Source organism: Toxotes jaculatrix, chromosome 15 (assembly GCF_017976425.1).
Source record: "Toxotes jaculatrix isolate fToxJac2 chromosome 15, fToxJac2.pri, whole genome shotgun sequence".
In the NCBI taxonomy this organism is placed as follows: Eukaryota; Metazoa; Chordata; class Actinopteri; family Toxotidae; genus Toxotes; species Toxotes jaculatrix.
The window spans coordinates 5,047,022-5,065,846 of record NC_054408.1 but is presented as its reverse complement, the minus strand read 5'-3'; the positions used below and the strand labels follow the sequence as shown (position 1 = coordinate 5,065,846).

The 18,825-nt window shown below is 39.3% G+C and overlaps 1 protein-coding gene across 2 annotated transcripts in view; it reads right to left on the bottom strand.

The window, feature by feature from the left end:
* Positions 1-18,825, bottom strand: part of adcy5 (adenylate cyclase 5) — a 76,289-nt gene that overhangs the window by 41,340 nt on the left and 16,124 nt on the right. For both annotated transcript variants that reach the window (XM_041057395.1, XM_041057396.1), the window contains exon 2: positions 504-653. In XM_041057395.1, the coding sequence (XP_040913329.1) occupies positions 504-653 (150 nt within the window). The remainder of the gene's footprint in view (positions 1-503; positions 654-18,825) is intronic.

The following is an 18,825-nucleotide window of genomic DNA, read 5'->3' as shown; positions in this document are numbered from 1 at the left end:
CAAGTGGACTGTAAGTAAGAGGTAAATTACGAGGTGGAGGTTTTGGCGGTTTGAGGGCAAGCAAAGTGACTGACATGCCTTCACCACAACAACTGCCTGCTGCCCCAGTGATCGGTGACTACAGTATATCCCTTCCAGCACAGAGCACATTTTGAACTGACCAGCCATAAAATGTCAGCTAGAACCTTTTTTTGTCCAGTTTGCGATTGAGAATAAAATAATAACTTTGACTCAGCAATTAAATCAGATCTGGATTTTATTAACCTGATGGATTTTTTTGTCAATTTACGAAAAAAAAAACCCCACACAAACGGATTCAAGTTCTCTCAAGGAGCTGAGAGTTTAATATTCAAAAGGCAGGTTTTCAGAGAAGCATTCCTTTAAAAGACAAGTTCACGTAATCCAATCACCAATAATACTGATGCCTTTTAGGGCCCTTCCTTCCCTCCGCTCTTACATCCCTGTGTCCTGTCACCATAAAATCTGTGCTCTCTCTCTCCCACCTGCTGCTGGTTTTCCCTCTGGGAGTGGAGGCGAGCTTGGATGCATTCCCTGGTCTCCTGGAAGGCCTGCCTCTGGGAGCCCTCAGCGGGGTAATGGGTGCACACTCCCACGATGTTGGTACAGGAGAAGATGAGCACATTGGACACTATCTGTGAAAGAGGGTGAGATAGAAAAAGTTAGAATTCAAAGAAGAAGCATTCATGTGATCCAAGGTCAAAGACTCTTGAAGGCTCTTGAAATGTAAAGTTTCCAGTTCAAATCCTGCTAAGAACATTTGTCACGTGCCATTTCCCTCACTCTCTCTCCTTCCTGTTGCTCTCTACCAACATAAACTACTGGTTTTTGACCATAAACAGTCAATCCCATTTAATCACCCATTGCTAAGAGATTTTATGCCCAGTTGAGCAATCCCTATGCAGTTGAAAGAAGTGAGCAGTTTAGCTGCTGCTGTCTGTATCTAACACTGGGTTCATTTTCTGAAGAAATGAAAGAAGGAAATGTTCATTATGCTTTTGACTGTTTTGACTAAAAAAACACAACAGGGAGCCTACACAGTTCATCCAACCTTTAACATTTACAGTTCTTTACATCTGGATCCAGGTGTGAAGAGTAAATGTGTGTACTCTATGTTTTTCCTCAGGCCCAGATACACAGATTTGCATATGGTCACATCTATCATGCAGTTAATGTGAGAATGTAACACACGTGTAAATGCATCTGTTTGATCTGCTAATGTGTCATCACTTAGTAGCATAGCTCTGAGTGAACACTGATGTGCTATAGAAAAGATTACTAATGAATGATGACTGAGAACAGAGTCGAGTTCTTCTCCAAACAGAGGCACAACTTGTGAATCTGCTGCAAGACCGTGACCACATTTTTGAATATTCACCTGGTCTTTCAGGTAGGTTTGGTATTTTACATTACAGCAATAACAGCACTTTGTTCTCAAGAGACCAGAGTAAAAAGAGAAGTGCTACCTACATAAACCTAAGCTACACCTACTGTACACGGGAACGACAACAGAAAACTGAAACCAAAAAATGTTGCAGCACATTAAAACTTCAGTTTCCAAATGACCTCTGGAAAGTGCAGAGCAGTGTGCGAGAAGAGTGAGCACATAGACATCTCAGAGGCTTTGAAATAAGTTCAGAGGAAGGCAGTTTATGAGTATGCTCAGCCTATAACTGCAATAAATGAATAAAAAGACTGCTGCCTTCACAGCTACATTATCTGTCTCCTCAAATACAGAACAATAATAGTAAGCAATTAAATGTAGTAAATTCATTTTGAATTGCAGGATGAATCTGTGCAGAATGAATCTGTATTGCAACTGAAACAACTAATTGACTAGTCATTGAATTAGTTGATCAACAGAAAATTAATCAGCAACTACTTTGTGCAGTTCCAGGATTTGCTGTTTGTCGTGAGATGGTAAAGTGAATATATGAATACGACTGAACACAATAAGACATCTGGAAATGTCAGCTTGGGCTCTTGGATACCGTGAAGGTCATTTTTCTGACATTTTACAGAAAAATGATTATAATTAAGAAAACAGTATGCTCAGTAATTTACGAAATAATAGTTGGTTGAATGTCAATGTTCAGGTTCATCATACTCATAAAGTAGAACTTAATAAAGGACATTACCACTGGAAGTTAAAAAAAACAAACAAACAAACAAATGTTTAATCTGTAGTTAAAAATCCAAAGCATTTAGTTCAGGACACACTTATTATAGGACTATTACTAATTACAGGACTAAATTATTTTTTAGTAGAATCTGAATGAACCTTAGATGGAAAGTAGAGTATGTTCATACTTTAAATATGCAGAATGAACATATCAATAGCTTGACAAAGGTGGTGGGAGAGAAACAAAGTGTTTGATGAATGTTTTCCAGGCCTGCAGCTGTTTTTCCTCTAACCGAGAGTAAAGCGCTCTTTGTTTCCATCAGCTCCACTCACATGCTTCCCTGTCTGCAGCGGGAACAGGGCGTCTTAACCCTCTCTTCTGGATTTTCACATAGTATCCATCAGAATATGCCTGTGCAGCGCTGACAAGACAGTGTCTCCCTAATTACGGGTCTCAGAAGAGCCAGAGCCAGTTAATACGCTACCAGCCTGAATGTTTGCATGTTCCCGACAAGAAAGTCTGAGAGCGTGTTTATCAGTGAAACTGCTTTGATGCAGAACAAACTGACCAAGTATTTGGCCTCAGCTGAAGTATTTGCGCTTATCTGAGATTTTGGAGCTTTCTTACATATTTGCTAAATGACAGAATGCTAGCTGATATTGTATTTCAAGCTACAGGCTTATCCAAAATAGACTCAATCAGCAGCAGAGTTAGTCCTCAGTCTGTGCTGTAGTAGGCAGCCATGCCAGATAGGAAAGCTCCTTATTCCTGTACATTATGTAGTTATATGTGTATTTAGAAGACACAAAGTGATGATTATGAGGAACTGAGAGTCAAAAAACAAAATTGTTTGTTCTGAAACTGGACTGTGGAAGGTTAGCAGTTTGTGTTTGTTGGCAAAGCTGTTTACTGGAGCAATGAAAACAACGATGTGACTGGCTGAGAGAGAATTTATTAATCACCACACCCTCTGATTTATATTCCACCTCGGCCAGACCTTTGCGCTGCTGCTCCTACATGAACCAAAATATCTGGTGTGTTTGGAGGCAGTCCACAAAGTCCGTACAGCCAAGACCTACTGCTTTGCACTTATCATTGCACTTGCATGGTTGGAAGATATTCCACCTCTTTACCCTGAAAAGCTCTCTGGCTGCTTTGGCCTTATGTTTAGGATCGTAGTCCTGTTGAATGATGAAGCCAATGAGTTTTGCTGTATCAAAAACGAAGAGAAAAAGATGATACTGTGAACTGAGTAAAACTGGGCTGAACGCTGAGCCTTGGTGACCACTGGTTATACTGTAGAGTATCTGCAGATTTACAAACAGCTTTCTACAGTAACCTGATTTCTTCGCATAATAAACTGGAGGAACCTGGCTTTTGCAATCGGGGTAGGAGATTAGATTAACCTTATTTCCTTTGCTAGCTTTTTCCTGGAGAAAAGAAAGACTATCATACATAGTGATGTAGGCTCATACTGAAAAGAAAATCCATCTGCAGTTCAACTGAAACTGACACTCATATGACTAAATAAAGTCAGTTTCCGCCGTTGAACATTTGACTATTTAATCAAATTAAGGCACATTTGCACCGTGAAGAAGAGCTATCCTCACACTGTTGTGTCTGCCCTCTGATACACACACAAACACACACACAAACATACACACTACTACAGGTAAAATAAGTGAGAGATGTTTCAAAAATAAGGTCAGGGTTGGAGAGAAATGTGATTACTGACCCGCTGCATGCACTGACGTACCACAGCACATGTAAACACGATCAAATTTCCTGAATAACCTGGTTTCTTGTGTGCATGTAAACGCACTGAGTATCAGAAGCCAATGGAACAAAGGCTAACATATGAGAGGGGTTTGAGTGTGTGTGGGAAACCCTGTGCTGGTGCACACTTGGATGTGCGCTCCCCTCTAAATCTTGAATTTTTAATTTGCAGCAAATCAGCACCTACAGGTTTCATAGACCCTGTTCAAGTTTCCACCTATCAAACACATGACCACTTGCAAACAGCAATGTGCCTAATGCACCAGTGCCAAAAGGCACTGTTTCCATCCAGTGCCAGGCACACAGTTGGTCCTGGGACTGGAAGAAAGTAGGAAGCCAATGCCAGCAGCCCATTCTTTTCATAGAGCTATTTAATGGGCTGAATCGGCCAGCTGAATCACATTCACACCACGGGCCTCTCTGTTGCCGGAACAAACTGAACAAACACAGCACGTCTCTATCAAGTCAAAAACCCCTTTGCAGGTCTGGTGCAAAAACCAAGCACAATCAGAGGGAGGAGTGAGTGGCGGAAGACAAGCCTGGAAGTGAGGCACGAACAAGGAAAATTAAGAAATGAGGTGTGAGACAGAGAGAAGGTTGTGAATTTGGAAAAGGTCACCCGTTGGTATTTCTGCCTCTTATCTAACTGAAGCACTGTTCAGCTGAAAGCTCACTGAATGAACTACAATATCTATCAAGGGTGTACAGTTAACAATGTATTTGTGAAAATCTACCTTATGTGAATACAAAACATTTGCACCATGCACGAGAACACGATCATTATTATTATTATTAACCCACCCATGCAGCTCAGTTTGCACATTTAGCAGCTCAAAAGAGATTCGTCATACTCAGTGTAGCCAGCCTTGGCTGAAAAGCCAAATATATTTTTGACTATGTAGAAAAGAAAATACAGAGAAGCAGCAAATAGCCTCATGAAGAAGTGATCTGTCCGAGTCGTGTCACAGTCACATCAAAGAGACAATCCTCTCAGCAAAGAGTGGAAGTACATCTCAGATCCAAGTAAATGTCCTTCTGTAAGAGGCCAAACTGTTCAGAATTGTTCAGAACTGTACAGAATCCTAATTGCAAATTTCTTTGCTAATATTTTAATATTAATGCACACATTTTTAATGTCAATGCCAAAGAGTTTTTGTTTGTTTGTTTTTCAAACCTTTCAAACCTAAAAGGTTGGCCAAAAACCCTGACTTTGCACAACTCTGTGACATTTAGTGAACAAGAATATATTTGGGGTGAAAATTACAGAGAAATCTTTGTGTTTTCCTGTGCATGAGGGGCTTATTATTATCACAGAGCCTTCGTAGCATCCCGCCCCCACACTGCCATAGAAACAGCATCCATAAGATGAAGTCTTTCAACAGGTCAATACAAAGATTCCCCAGCAGTGCTCTCGTTCTATTAATACTGCCACTGCTCAGTCAGACCTTATTTGGAAACCCTTGGCTTTTCCTCACCGCTGAAGGAAAGCGAGGGCAGAAAGTAACAGCTCCCATGTTTAATACAGAGATCATCCCCAGGGTAAGGACACAGAATTCTGTTACAGGGCTCCAGACTAACTTTTTCCATTAGTTGCACTGGTGCTTTATACAGAAATGTTAAGGAGCACTGGCACAAAATTTGGGAGCACCGCTTAAAATCAACATATTTGCAAGTCGCACTGATGCTCCTAGTTATGAAATTTAGCAGCACTGTCTCCAAAAAACGGTCGCAAAATGATAATAATAAAAATAATAATAATATATTAAAATGTTTAATATTTCATATTTACCGGCTTTCACCGCTGCCTCCACCCACTATCCACTTACAGCAGCCGCTTACTGACGGAGCTGTCTGTCCATGCAATGTCGGACTTTTTAAACAGAAAAATGAGACGAAATAAAATTGTAGCCTAGTATTCCCGCAACTAACGGACTCTGAGAGCACGGAACACACCGCAACAGCTTTCCTAACATTAGCTGCTCCGGTCCTCTATCTGTATCAGCAGCGACCATAAATCGGCAATTAAGTCATAACCCAGCGGCAAAATATGCTAATACATGCTAATTAGGTAAAATAGTGAGAAATTTACTTACCGAAAAAACTGCAACACAGACTCCTTCGACGGTCGGTTAGTACAGTCTACACTACAATAAGCCATATTGTCACAAAAACCTATCCGAACATTGGCAAACAAACACGGACACTGCAGCCCCCGTCAACCGTTGGAGGTAGCCGAGGCCTCTGGATGTCTATGATGTAGCCGCCTAGCCCAGCCGATGCGTTAGCAAAGAGCTAATTGCCAGTGCCTGTCTATGGAGCTGTCACTGAACGTAACCCACCATAATTTATGTAAGAATTTTAAGCCTAAATAACACTAAAACGCTACGAGAGGAGTGTTCACGGAGGTTGAAACTATCAATAGAGACCAAAAACAAAAAATGTACCAGGCTGTAAATATGTTTTTTTTAGGCTGTAAAGTTGGCTATTTTAACATGGGGGTCAATGGAGAATTGCTCACTTCTGGAGCCAGCCCCCAGCGGCAGCCGAGGAACTGCAGCTTCTTGAACGCAGAAGTGATCCTCGCTGCTGAAACCTACAACTGCCCCTTTGGTTTTTCATAGTTTCCAGCTAGGCATGTGAGTAGTACAAGTACAAAAGCAGAGGGGACATTTACTTCTAAGCTCTCAAATTAAATCAACATCTACGGATCTGAGCCATATTTACACAAATGGTATGTAAACATTTGATATGTGATAACCCACCTAATAAATGTGTGTCACAGGGAGGGAACTAGAATGTCCCTCAGCATTACCTGAAACTAATAATCCACCGAGTTGCCAGTTTATTAGGTACAAGCAGTCAAAACTAATGCAATCTAATATAAAAGACCTGAAATGAAATGCTTCCTTCACGATTGTTATAATGTTCAGTGTATATCTAAACTGTTTAAGAGAAGTGTTCATTCAGCTTTATGGTCACTGGGCAGCAGCAGTTTGTGGAGTTGTTAAACTGTGTTGCGTTATACCAAGAGGGGTTTCCAATATTTTGTCCACCTGATTTACTATAAATCAGAGTAGACTAAATATCAAGGTAGCTCTCAGCATTAGCTATTTCACTGCATTAGTTTAAGCTAGCTGTACCTAATAAATTGGTCAATGAACTTTGTCAACCAAACAGCTTATTAACTGGCCGTGATTGAGGAATAATAAAATAATACATTAGTCATGTTATAAAGAACTGGGTTTTAATTCAACAAAGCTTTTTTATGAACTTGGGAATAACAGCATGACGATATGATCATATTTTGTTAAGTTAATGAATCCAAGCAAATTGTAGTAAAAGCAAACAAAATGAGTCAAAGTTTAGTTTTACACACATACACAGTTTTTATCTCCAGTAAAGAAAACATGGCTCCATTAACGTCACTTATTTAAAAAGAGGCTGGAGCTCTGGGGACTGATGTGGTCTGTGTCCGTTTACAGTATTAGCCCCACTGGATTTATGCTGACCTGCAGTGAGTGTAGTATTTAATAACTCAGTTTTCACTCTGAGGTGGATGGTTTTATTTCACATCCATAGCTACAACTATACAAAAAAAACGAAAACGCTATATATACTTCTATTAAGGTACAATGATCATAACCGTGGAAGGTGTCAGTCCAGCTTGGCTGCGTGCTTGAGTATGTGTGTGTGTGTAACATTATTTTAGCAGGTGATTAATAATTGCCAGCAGTGGCCATAAAAAACAACAGAGCAAGACATCCTAGGTGTCAATATTTACCCAGCAGTCTGAGTTTTACCCTCCTACGTCCCTCCCACACCTTTCTTTTTCAGTGTTTCTTGCACCCGCCCCAAGGCGTCAAAGTTTGTCCTCTACTTCTGAGCCCTCGCCACGCTTCCAACAGACTTTTCATTTATACTGGTGTATCTCTCAGAGAACGGTGGCCAACATCCAGCCCACACAAGTGACGGCAGCAACAGTCACCAAACCAAACCACACTGTCCTGTGCTGTGATAATGTAAGGCTCTGTATTGCTGATAAGACATTTGGAACACATTAAAGGTCTTCATTTGATAGCTTCTCGTGCCCTTTTGATGAACAGATCCCCCGAATGTTTGGATCATGAAGATCCATTACAGAAAACAGTAATGCAAATGTGCCATAAATTACACATATTGACAGAGTTGTAATAATGCACCCTAAAACGTGGCCTAAAGGTCAGAGAAGTGAGCTTGTAAAGTGTTAACCTGTACCCTTCAAAATAAAAATCCCTGCTAAATACACATAAGATGCAGGAATTTTAAAATCCTGTTGAAAAATATTCACAAAAGGTTTTGCAAATGTTTTAAGAGGTAAAATAAAAATGCATTTGTTCATTTATACATGTTATTAGGCCCTAAGCTTTTATAAAATCTGAGGGGTGGCTGCCAGTAAAACTTATAAAGCTCATACTTGTTGTTGTGTTTGTGTGATTATTGTGGCAAGAAGTGACTGAATTGATCACATGGTGAACATTCCTGTGATTGTCAGGAGTCAGGAGACAGGACGTCGATGCACTAAAAGGGCATTTTCCCCTGAATCAAACTTATCACGAAGTGTTTCCTCCCAGACCAAGTGGCTTCATGAATCACATTGTTAGTTTGAGGAACATTGCGATGTTATTCGTGTCGTTTGTAGACAACGGGATCGATGCAGCTTGTAAAAAGCAATATGCTGCTTGTAGTTCAGCAATGTAGGGCAAGTACAATGAACAACTCCTCTGCCTCACGTAACACCAGAACTGGTTAAATTTGGTTTGAAAATTTGGTTTGAAATTTCCACAATCAGACGATCACAAATTCCGGGGGGAACTTGCTGATGCAAACCATAAACTTTATTTTGAGAAAAGGCCAGTGTAGGAAATAAACAGGCCTCTGTTAACTCTGTTTTGCCCCTTGGTAAGTACTGCAAAACTGTCAGTCCAATTTTTACTTTTACTTTTGATTAGATTATTAAATTGATTATAAGTGTACTACCCCTTAGTTAGCACACTGAGGCACATTGTGTGCTTTAAGGATAAATACAGGTCATGTGCTGCATGCTGATTACTGTGAGCAGCCCACTGCCAGCCCCACTCTGCAGGGCAATGTACAAGAGAGTGAAAGTCTGTCACGTGAGAGCCTGCAGTTATTTGTTGCTGGATTTTCCCTCGAAAGCTGTCAGCTGCTATATTAATGCCTTTGTAACCAGTAACAAACCTGAGGATTGAATTGCATGAACCAAAGACAAGTTTTGTTGCATGGGGTCTACGTATGTAATATATTTTTTATATGACAATCCAGTCAGAGTGCTATTATTAGACTAACTTAGACTGTTATTTCTTCTTGGGAATGGCAGTACACTCTAGTGTTGTGCATCAAATTAAAACTACCTAATAAAATCTGAAAACCTTTTATTAGAAAATAAAAGAAATACACCTCTACATTTTTGATGGCATCATTTTTGCAGCAAAACAGGCAGAAAACGAAAAGCCTGACGTTATGACCTACAGGTTCATTGTACTAATAACAACAGATTTGATTAGTGATGTGTGATTAAATCATTAGAATTTGTTCACTCCAGGCACAGAATATTTTGTATTTCCCTAAAATGTCAAACAATACCATTAAGGACAGTGTAGAACTAATCAGTTCTACAAAGAATATCATTAATCAAACTGCACCAAACCATACGACTTCAGGAAAATTAAGACTCTTCAGGAATCAGCAAAGCAGAACAAGAGAAGGAGACTGATATTTGGTCAGAGAGGAGGTATACATTAACATTTTGTTGCGCCGTTTATACCGACACAGGTTATACCTGTGTATGGGGCTGGACACGGGGCAGACATGAACTGGTACTGCTAACATGCATGAAAAAAGAGAAGAAGACTGGGTGAGAGACAGAGAGAGAGAAATAGGATGTGGGTATGTGGACAATCAATAGAAAAGGATGGTTCCGATGCACGAACTTAACCTTTACCTGGTAAATTATTCAGTGTAATTTTCAGGGTTATCTGTGAAGTGTTTGAAACTACACTGCAGACTGAAGTCTCTGCTGCAACGCGGTTCGAACACGGGTTGAGTTGACCCACATCTTATGTGGGTCTGCCGTCTGAAAGTGGTGTGACAGAGTTACCTTTGACTGGGAACACTTCTGGAGTTCTACTTCAGCACAGGGACAGCAAATGCTTTCAAGCAGTCCCGGTGCCTCACAGGAGACACTGAACTCCTGGGAACTAAAAGGTCATTCCATGAGTCATGCCTTTGAAGAAGAAAGACAAGCCCACCAACGAACAGAAGAAAAAGCACCTTTAATTTTTCATTGCAAGCTTCAAAAGAGAAGAGACAAAGAGGGGACACTGACGGACTGGAGATTCTTCCAAATATAGAACACGCATTTCAGCACTGGCCATATGGGAGACAAGGCTGTGTGGAGCTCTTTGATGTCAACACCTAGCACTCAAATATATTTCCTCCAATGCTTTGAAAACTCTGACAGGAAACAAATCTATTTTTTAATAGCCAGGTAGGTCTTCGCAACCAGCACAGTCCACCTTGACGAAAGGAAGAAATGACAACTTGTAGGAACTTTCTGCATGCACAGATTTATTCAGAGCCAGGAGGTGAAAGGACTCAAGTCTCCATCTTACCGCTAAGGCCTCAGAACCAACACAACCTTATTAAACGGTCAGAAACAATGCTACAAATATCCTGTAACACACTCACCGTGTCACTGGAGAAGCCCAGAGCTTATAGAGAGAAAACAAGTGGACTGAGAAGGCGTCCCCTAGTCTGCCTGAAAGATGAAACACTATGAGAAACACTAACCTGCCTCCTGGGACGACTCGTCCTGTGATACTCGTTGTGTGTTCGCTTGGCCTGTGTCACCTGAATTGTTTTCAAAAAGAAATACACCTCTACATTTTTGATGGCATCATTTTTGCAGCAAAACAGAAAATGAAAAGCCTGACGTTATGACCTACAGGTTCATTGCACTAATAGCCATTGGTTTGATTAGTGATGTGTGATTAAATCATTAGAATTTGTTCACTCCAGGCACAGAATATTTTGTATTTCCCTAAAATGTCAACCATTAAAGACAGTGTAGAACTAATCAGTTCTACAAAGGATATCATTAATCAAACTGCACCAAACCACACGACTTCAGGAAAATTAAGACTCTTCAGGAATCAGCAAAGCAGAACAAGAGAAGGAGACTGATATTTGGTCAGAGAGGAGGAAAGAATAATTACAGGACAGACACTGATTATGGTATGTGTCCACTGAACTGTACCACACACTATTTTCAGAACGTATCAGAAATATTGATTCTAGTTTTCCAGAGTAAAAGCTGTCTTGAAGTAGCAATAAGAAGAATGGCTATAGTTCCAATTTCCAGTCTCCTATATGTATCTGCTTTGCATTAGCTATATCGAGTCAGCATCCAGAATGATCATTTCCACTAGCATTTTTTTTTCTGATTCATCAGTCAAATGTACAGTCTATAAAATGCAAGAAAATTAAGAAAAAAATTGCAGACAATGAAAAGTTCGAATAAATAACAAAGTTAAATATATACAGAGCAATACAGAGCAGTTCTTGTGCAACTGCCTATGCATGAGTCTACCTGTCATATAAAAGAAATAATGACATAATACTATAAACACTGAGGCACACTGGCACTCGAGATTCAGACTGCATGATAGTGGCCAGAGGCAGCAATAAAGATAACAGAAACTGAGCTTATTATTCAAAATATATTCATAACATGCTGTCAAGAGAGCACTCAGCAGCGAAGGAGCGTGTGTTGTCTCGGATGAATTCGAGTGACACAGCCGAACACTCGGGCCATGTTTAGTTATTCTGTACTCACTCTGAGAATTCAATCTCATGTTGTTGTGAGTGGTCCTTACTATATCAGTTTAGAGCACGTTCCACTCAGTGCCACAAATAGCAGTAGTCAAGACAAACGAGCAGGGATGATTTTAAGTACAGAGTACTTCGTTAAGCGTGTGTGTGTGTGTGTGTGTGTGGAACAAGAAAGTTACAGCGCAGCCAGTCTTGGAGGAGGATTTATTGGGCTTCAGAAAGTCATAAATATATTGTTGTATATACCGAAATGGACTTTCAGTTCTGTATCACATTGGTTGTGTGCTACAAACGTATGTCCTCATGTCCGTATAAGGTCATGTGTTTTACTGTGAGCTGGAGGTCAGATAAACTGTGTTTGAACTTAATTTACATACAAAAACACGACAGGCAAGATGCAATCATCACTGTGCAAACTCATTTCCATGCAAGTGTGGACAAGCACCAGCTGTACTTTGCATGTGATTGGACAAAAATAGTGTCTGCCTCGCATCCACAAGTATGTTTCTATGTGGATGGTAAATTCGGTCTGTGGGTCAGTCACTGGTTTGTAATACACTTTTGTACAGATATTCAATCAGAATGAACCCTAATTACTTTGGCGATCCCCTGGCTTTTCCTCTAGCGCCAGGATGAGTTTGATATTTGAGTAAAATGTCGATGCACACATTCCTGTTCCCCTCAGGATGAATGCAACACCTTTGGTTAACATTTCATCTAGTGCCATTCAGATCAAAGCTTTTATTTCTCCAGTATTGGTTTGTAACCACATACCTGTAAAACTAACAGGGCATGTCAAAAATGTCCATAAAACTTATGAATTCCTTCCTGCGGCATAAGCTCCTCTTGCTGTCCATCCAATTAAATCATGTGTTACCAAATAGCTGCCTTGTTTTTGTTTACACAGAAAGTGAGTCTTTGAATGCCAGGGAACAAATAAGTCAATTATGGCAGGAATTCAGACCAGTGAATAAGCTAGAGGTGAGTTCCTCATGGTAGCCTATGAATAAGCAAGCAAAGAACATGTCTGGAACACAAGAACATGTTTTGGACACACTACACCCATGGAGGAAAACCCTTCATTCAGACTTTTTACAAAAGGTTCAATCTACTTGTTTCACTAAAGCAAATGCATCAATGATTTTTTTATTACTACATTTAACTAGAGAGCAAATACTGTTTTAGTAAATCATTACAACCGTGGACCAGTCTCCATTTTCTGTGAAGACGTAAAGTTTTCATAGCCAATTTTCAAGTCTAGAGAGTTTAACAGTAAATATAATCATTTATATACGACTGTTGTTGAGTAAGAATCCAGCAAACTTTAAACTGCAGAGCAGGCCTATTGAAAAGCCGTCCAACAAGATGGACATAAAGTTGGCTGCACACTGAGAACTGCTGTTTTATATCTAGTCTGGAGGCCTACTTTTAGTACTCCCATGGAGTAAGCAATATTTCTGTCTCTGTGCCAGCTGGCTGTCAATTATCTCAGCCTGCAATATGACCTCCAAAATAAGAGCCAAGTGCAAACTCCTAAATGCAACAGAATAAGCAGAAAACAGCCAGAATCATAAGTCTGTCATTTATCTGAGAAAAAAAAAAAGATTTTAGTGAAATGATAGTGACAAGAGAAAACAAATCACACAGCTCAGTGTAACAGAAGAACCTGATCCAAGTTTACTATTATCATGAAACAGTGAAAGAGAGAAAGATCCCCTGATGACAGGAGCGATTAGAATAAAGTCTACATCTCAGTTAAATCCTGTTGTAACAAAATCTGTATGTCCCACTGTACATCCTCCTAACATGCGATAGATCATGGTCCTCTCAAGAGCGAGTAACAGCTGAATGAACCAATAATTCCTGTTAAGGGAAAATAAATGGTGGATGTGTGTGGGAGAGGCAGAGAGGAAGTGTGTGTGTGTATTTGGGAGAGAGAAAGCTTAGTGGGAGAAAGTACCAAGCCTCCAACATACCAAGCATGCCATCTCTGACCCAGCAGGGGATAAATATTAATGCTCAGCCTCAGTGTATGTGCAACTCTACCATGTTGTGTATATTTACTTGACACCATTGTGAAAAACAAAGCCAAATATAGGCAAAGGTGGCCATCATGAGGTTCCAAGAACAATATGCCAGAAAGACTTATGATCAGTTTTAGGGACAAGAGAGAAAAATATTAGGAAAAATACGGCACTGATAGTTAGCAACTGTAAACCTGAATTAAGATGATTTTGAAACACTGCCTACAAGTGTGCAGTCAAAGTGCATTAAGTGACTGATGTATTCTTTCAAAATGTACATTGGAATAAATGCTGACAGGAATGTCATACCAAGCCTTGTCATACCAAGTGGAAAGGAGAATATAACCAATGTTTAAGATTTAAAGGAATGGACAGTAACAATTTATAAAGTATGAAAACTTACATAAACAATCACTGTGTTATAATCAAAACTCTAGATTTATCCAGTTTTCAAAGGCAAAGATCTGCCTACAGTGAATTATGTGGATCATTTTGCTAATGTCAACGTTTGGCCTTTTCAGAACTAGAGAATATGTTTTTCTTTTCACCAATAAACCACCACATTAACTGTGGTGGTAAATATTTTCTGTGAAGGAGCTTTCATTGTGCAGACTCCATTATCCTGATTCTTTCTAACACTCTGCCAGAGCACCTGATTAACTAAAATGGGATGCATGTTTTACAGCTGGAATTTCTACATTTTGTAGTAATTGTTGTCACAAAAACATAAAAATTAGAACAAATCATAGCAACAACAACAAAAATTGATTAAATCACTGAAGATTTTTAAATAAGCAAATCTGTTACGAAATCACATTGTATTATGTTTTGTCAGTGGATTGTCTTCTATCATTTCCTGGAAGCACAAAATAACAAAACAAGCTTGTTTGTGTAGTGTCATCTTTACTAAAAAGTTTGGTGGTTCCAAAACTGGCTGCAGAGACACTACAGCTGCCGTGCTCATAAATCCAACATATGAAGAAACCTACTGTATCTTGCTTTTAAGCTCACTGTCAAAAAAGAGGGTTAGCTTTGTTTCTTTTTTGTTTGTTCATAAAAAAAATACAATCAACTGGTCCATTTGGGTGATGGTGGCATAACAGATAAGTTGTTCTTTTGTGATGAGCAGCCAGAGAGCGTAGGAACCCACCAAGATTTTAAATGTTAGTTAGGAACATGTGGCTTCAGAGATCCAAGACAATTTGAGCAAAGAAGAAGGAGCAGAGGAAGAAGGTTCTGCTGGACACTAATCCAGCAGGGGCTTGAAGTCAGGGGAGACATGTATACGTATCAAATGTCCCCATGCTCCTCTGTGCTATCTTCACTTGTTCCACAGTTTTGTCCACATGGCCCTTGTGATGTTCTGTGTCTGGCGGTCTGCTGTGTTTGGGTGTCTGGGAGCCGTCCGGCGGCCAGTGGCCATGAGAGTTCTGTATGAGTGATCAAACACACCCACGCTGTGATTTCCACAGCACTGAGCCAAAACAGACTGGAGGCCCTCTGAGGCTGTTGGACTGAGTCTCAGTTACAACTGGTCTGTTCAGTGACAGTTTACACTATAACACCTTTCAAAATATGCCAACTGCACTGCTGAGCCTGCCAAAACCCTTCAGACTCTTGTTTTGTAGTGTCAACATTCCCGAACAACATATCTCTGCATGTTTACAACACCATGTCTCCAGAATATCCAGTGTCTGTGGTGCTGAAGAGCAACTTTACAGTCACCTCTTGGTGAGATATTGTTTATTCTCTTATATAATGATCTAAATAATAGTAAAGCCTGGTCAATAGTCAAACAGGTTTGCTGCCTATAACCTCAAATACATTTCAACACCATCAGTTCTGCCAAACAACTTTACGAGTTTATGAATCAAACTTAGTTGTAGTTTGTTTTTTTTTACTCTACTTGTTAAATATCTTGTCATTTATCTCAAAACATTTTTCAACTATATTTTAACGAAGTTTCTTACTGAAATCAACTTATTTACCACAGTCATGTCATCTGAACAGTGAACTGTTAAAGCATATTTTTATTTTAATAAAAGTTAAAACGGACTTTAACTCTTTTCTGTAAGTCACATTTTCGTAAATACTTGTGGTTTGCAGTGGAAACAATTCAAGCTATTTTTAATTTTAATTCCAGGCTTGATAAAGGGATTTGATAGATATTATGCATTAACATAATAATGGTTTTCTGTACAAAATAAGAGCAACTGCCTGAGGTTTTGGAGCTGATCATACAATGTGTGGATCCTGAGTCTGTTTTCTCCCTCTGTCGCAGTCTTTGATGCAGCACCTGTAAAAGCTTTTTTCTATGAATGCACCTGTCCTTTATTGTTGATGAACCATTTGATATGAATTTCCAGATATTCTTCAGAATTAAAAGCTGTGGTCACAGTAGAGTTACAGCATGGTTACAGCAAACAGGCCTGTTGCTGTGCTATGCTAAAGTGTTAAAAAGTCTAATAAATAAATAAATAAAAATAAACATTTTAATATCACATGCGCTTTTGAAATAATGCTCAAAATAGGTTGAATGTTTGGTTGAATGTCCTATTTGAGCAAAGTCTAGCAAAAGAAAAAAAAATGCCCGAAGTAACGCAGCTGTAACTGAACAACTACTGCAGCCTCCACGTTACTCAGACATTTTACAAAGAGGTGAATTGTGGGAGACCGTACCCACTCAACCCCTAGTTACACAGAGCTAGAACAGGCACTCAGAGCACAGAGTGAGAATAAAGAGACACCATTCTCTCTATTACAAGTCAGTGTACCATCAAAATAAATTTGGAGCTGTTAATTTAAGGTGGAATAGTTCCATAATGCTGCTTTAAACCACAATGTCTTATTTTAAATTCAGAGGATGTGACATGAGTGTGTGGAGGCTTTGGTGTTGTTTAAAGACAAACTGAGCTGACTAACAAAAAGTAACTAATTAATTTTGCTGGTGAGTAATTAACAAAGTTATTTAATTGATTTTTGAATTAATATAAAGTAATGAGTAACTGATTATATAGTTCGTGTAATTTGCCTGACACAGTTATTGCCTAATAAGTAAACTGCTCAACCACTTCTACAAAACTACGTATGTTGTTACTGAGTCAGCTGGTTTCCGCTTTTTTCTGTTCCTGGTCAGGAGCTATCTGCTCTGCAAGAACATGATTTACAGGAACTTTTAAACCCAAGAGGCTTTCTTGTTCTTTAAGACATTTTTTCTGTGCAGCTGAACATTCATAAACAAGACAGCCATACACTGCAATGCATCCCTGAGGCCGTGTTTGCACATTACAGACGTATCTATATGAAGATAAAAGTATATTAGTCCATTCAGGCACTCATACAAGACGACTAACTAACAACAGCACTTCTGTTGCAACAAGAATGTCAGAGGTACTCTCCCAGCCATCAGCTATTGTTCTGCTGTGTTATTTCTGACAAGTTAAGCTGAGAATGCCATTAGCAAGGCACAAGGCCAAGGAAGGAGAGTGGCAAAATATCAAACAGCTTGGTGTTTTCATGGCAACAGCTTCAGCAGCTTTCAAGGGACAAAACATCTGGATGGTTCGGTGAGGAAGAGGGGGTGTTCACTATTTTTAGAGGCAGTAAATCATTTCACCTCATAATGTATATACTGCACTTTTTTTAAAGGTTTGATGGTGAGTGGATTAGTCTTGCAGTGTAAATGAGAGCAAGGACATTATGCTTCATTGTTCAAAGCTTCTATTAGTTAGACTTAGAAAATCTGTTAACATTGAACTTTGCAAATAAAAAAAAAAAAGCTCCCAGTAGAAGTCCAAATGCAGGACATTCCCCTCAGGAACGTGCTGTACTATGCCACTGTGTAAAGGGTTTCCATAAGATAAGGTCCTTTTTTTTAATCACACTTCCTTGCACATATTTACAAGCCCTTAGTGGCCAAACTTTGCTCTTTTAAGAGTGGAAATATGGCACAAGGAATTACCCTTAATGTATTCGTAAAAGTATTACAGTCAATTGCTGAAATTCGTCTCATGTAATTGTTGAATATTAACCTTGAAATGTTCTTACATTCCGAAATTTCATCACTTAATTTTTACTTAAAGGGAAAAAATATATTTAAAAAATATATACAGTTGATCCAGGACTGGAGTTTGAGGGGTTCTGGGTGTCAAAGTGAGTTGTTTTTGGATGTCAACACCGTCCCACTGGAATAAAAGCTTCAGTGGGGACTTGCAAATGGTTCACATATGTTAAAAAAAAAAAACAAAAAAAAAAAAAGCATGAGTTTGGGAGGTGAAGGGTCACAAGCCTGAAAACTACAGATTTGGAATCAAGAGGTTAAGATGACCCAGGGTTAAACAGTATTTTATCTATGTCCAGATAAAATACGTGCAGATCAAATCCAAATTCTTTCAAATCATTTGCATCGCAACTGAACAGCAGCGTAGTTTGGCTCAGCCTTCAACAACTCCAACTGACAAGTTTTAAGTATCTGATTATTTAAACTCTTAAACTAAAAAAAGAAATCTAAAACTTGCCAGATTAGACTATTGTTATCTAATGACTAACTTATTGTTCTGCATATTGATCTATGCTGATTAACAAAAGAAAAAAAATGGAAAGATAATAAAATCAAATATTAATTTTGTTAAGTGCAACACATACCAGCCCCATTGTGTAATGTTGTGTCAACCGTTGTATATCACTTAATGCCCATAGCATTCATTCAACATGTCACACAGAACACGTAGCCAGGTGTACAGCAGCCAGGTGTACAGTAAGTGACTGTTCAGTTAGTCCCTAGTGAACATGTCTCACCACCATGTCCCCAGAATAGTCCAATAAAGTGTCTTGGTTGTAGAAGAGCATCTTTATAGTGACCTTATCTTGCTAATAAGACACTGTTCATTTTCTAATCTCATCATCTGAATAACTATATAACAGCTGAAGAAGAAACTTTCTCTGCCAAGACTCCGTCAGGACAGTTGTCTCCAGTGAAATTTTAGAATCTGCAA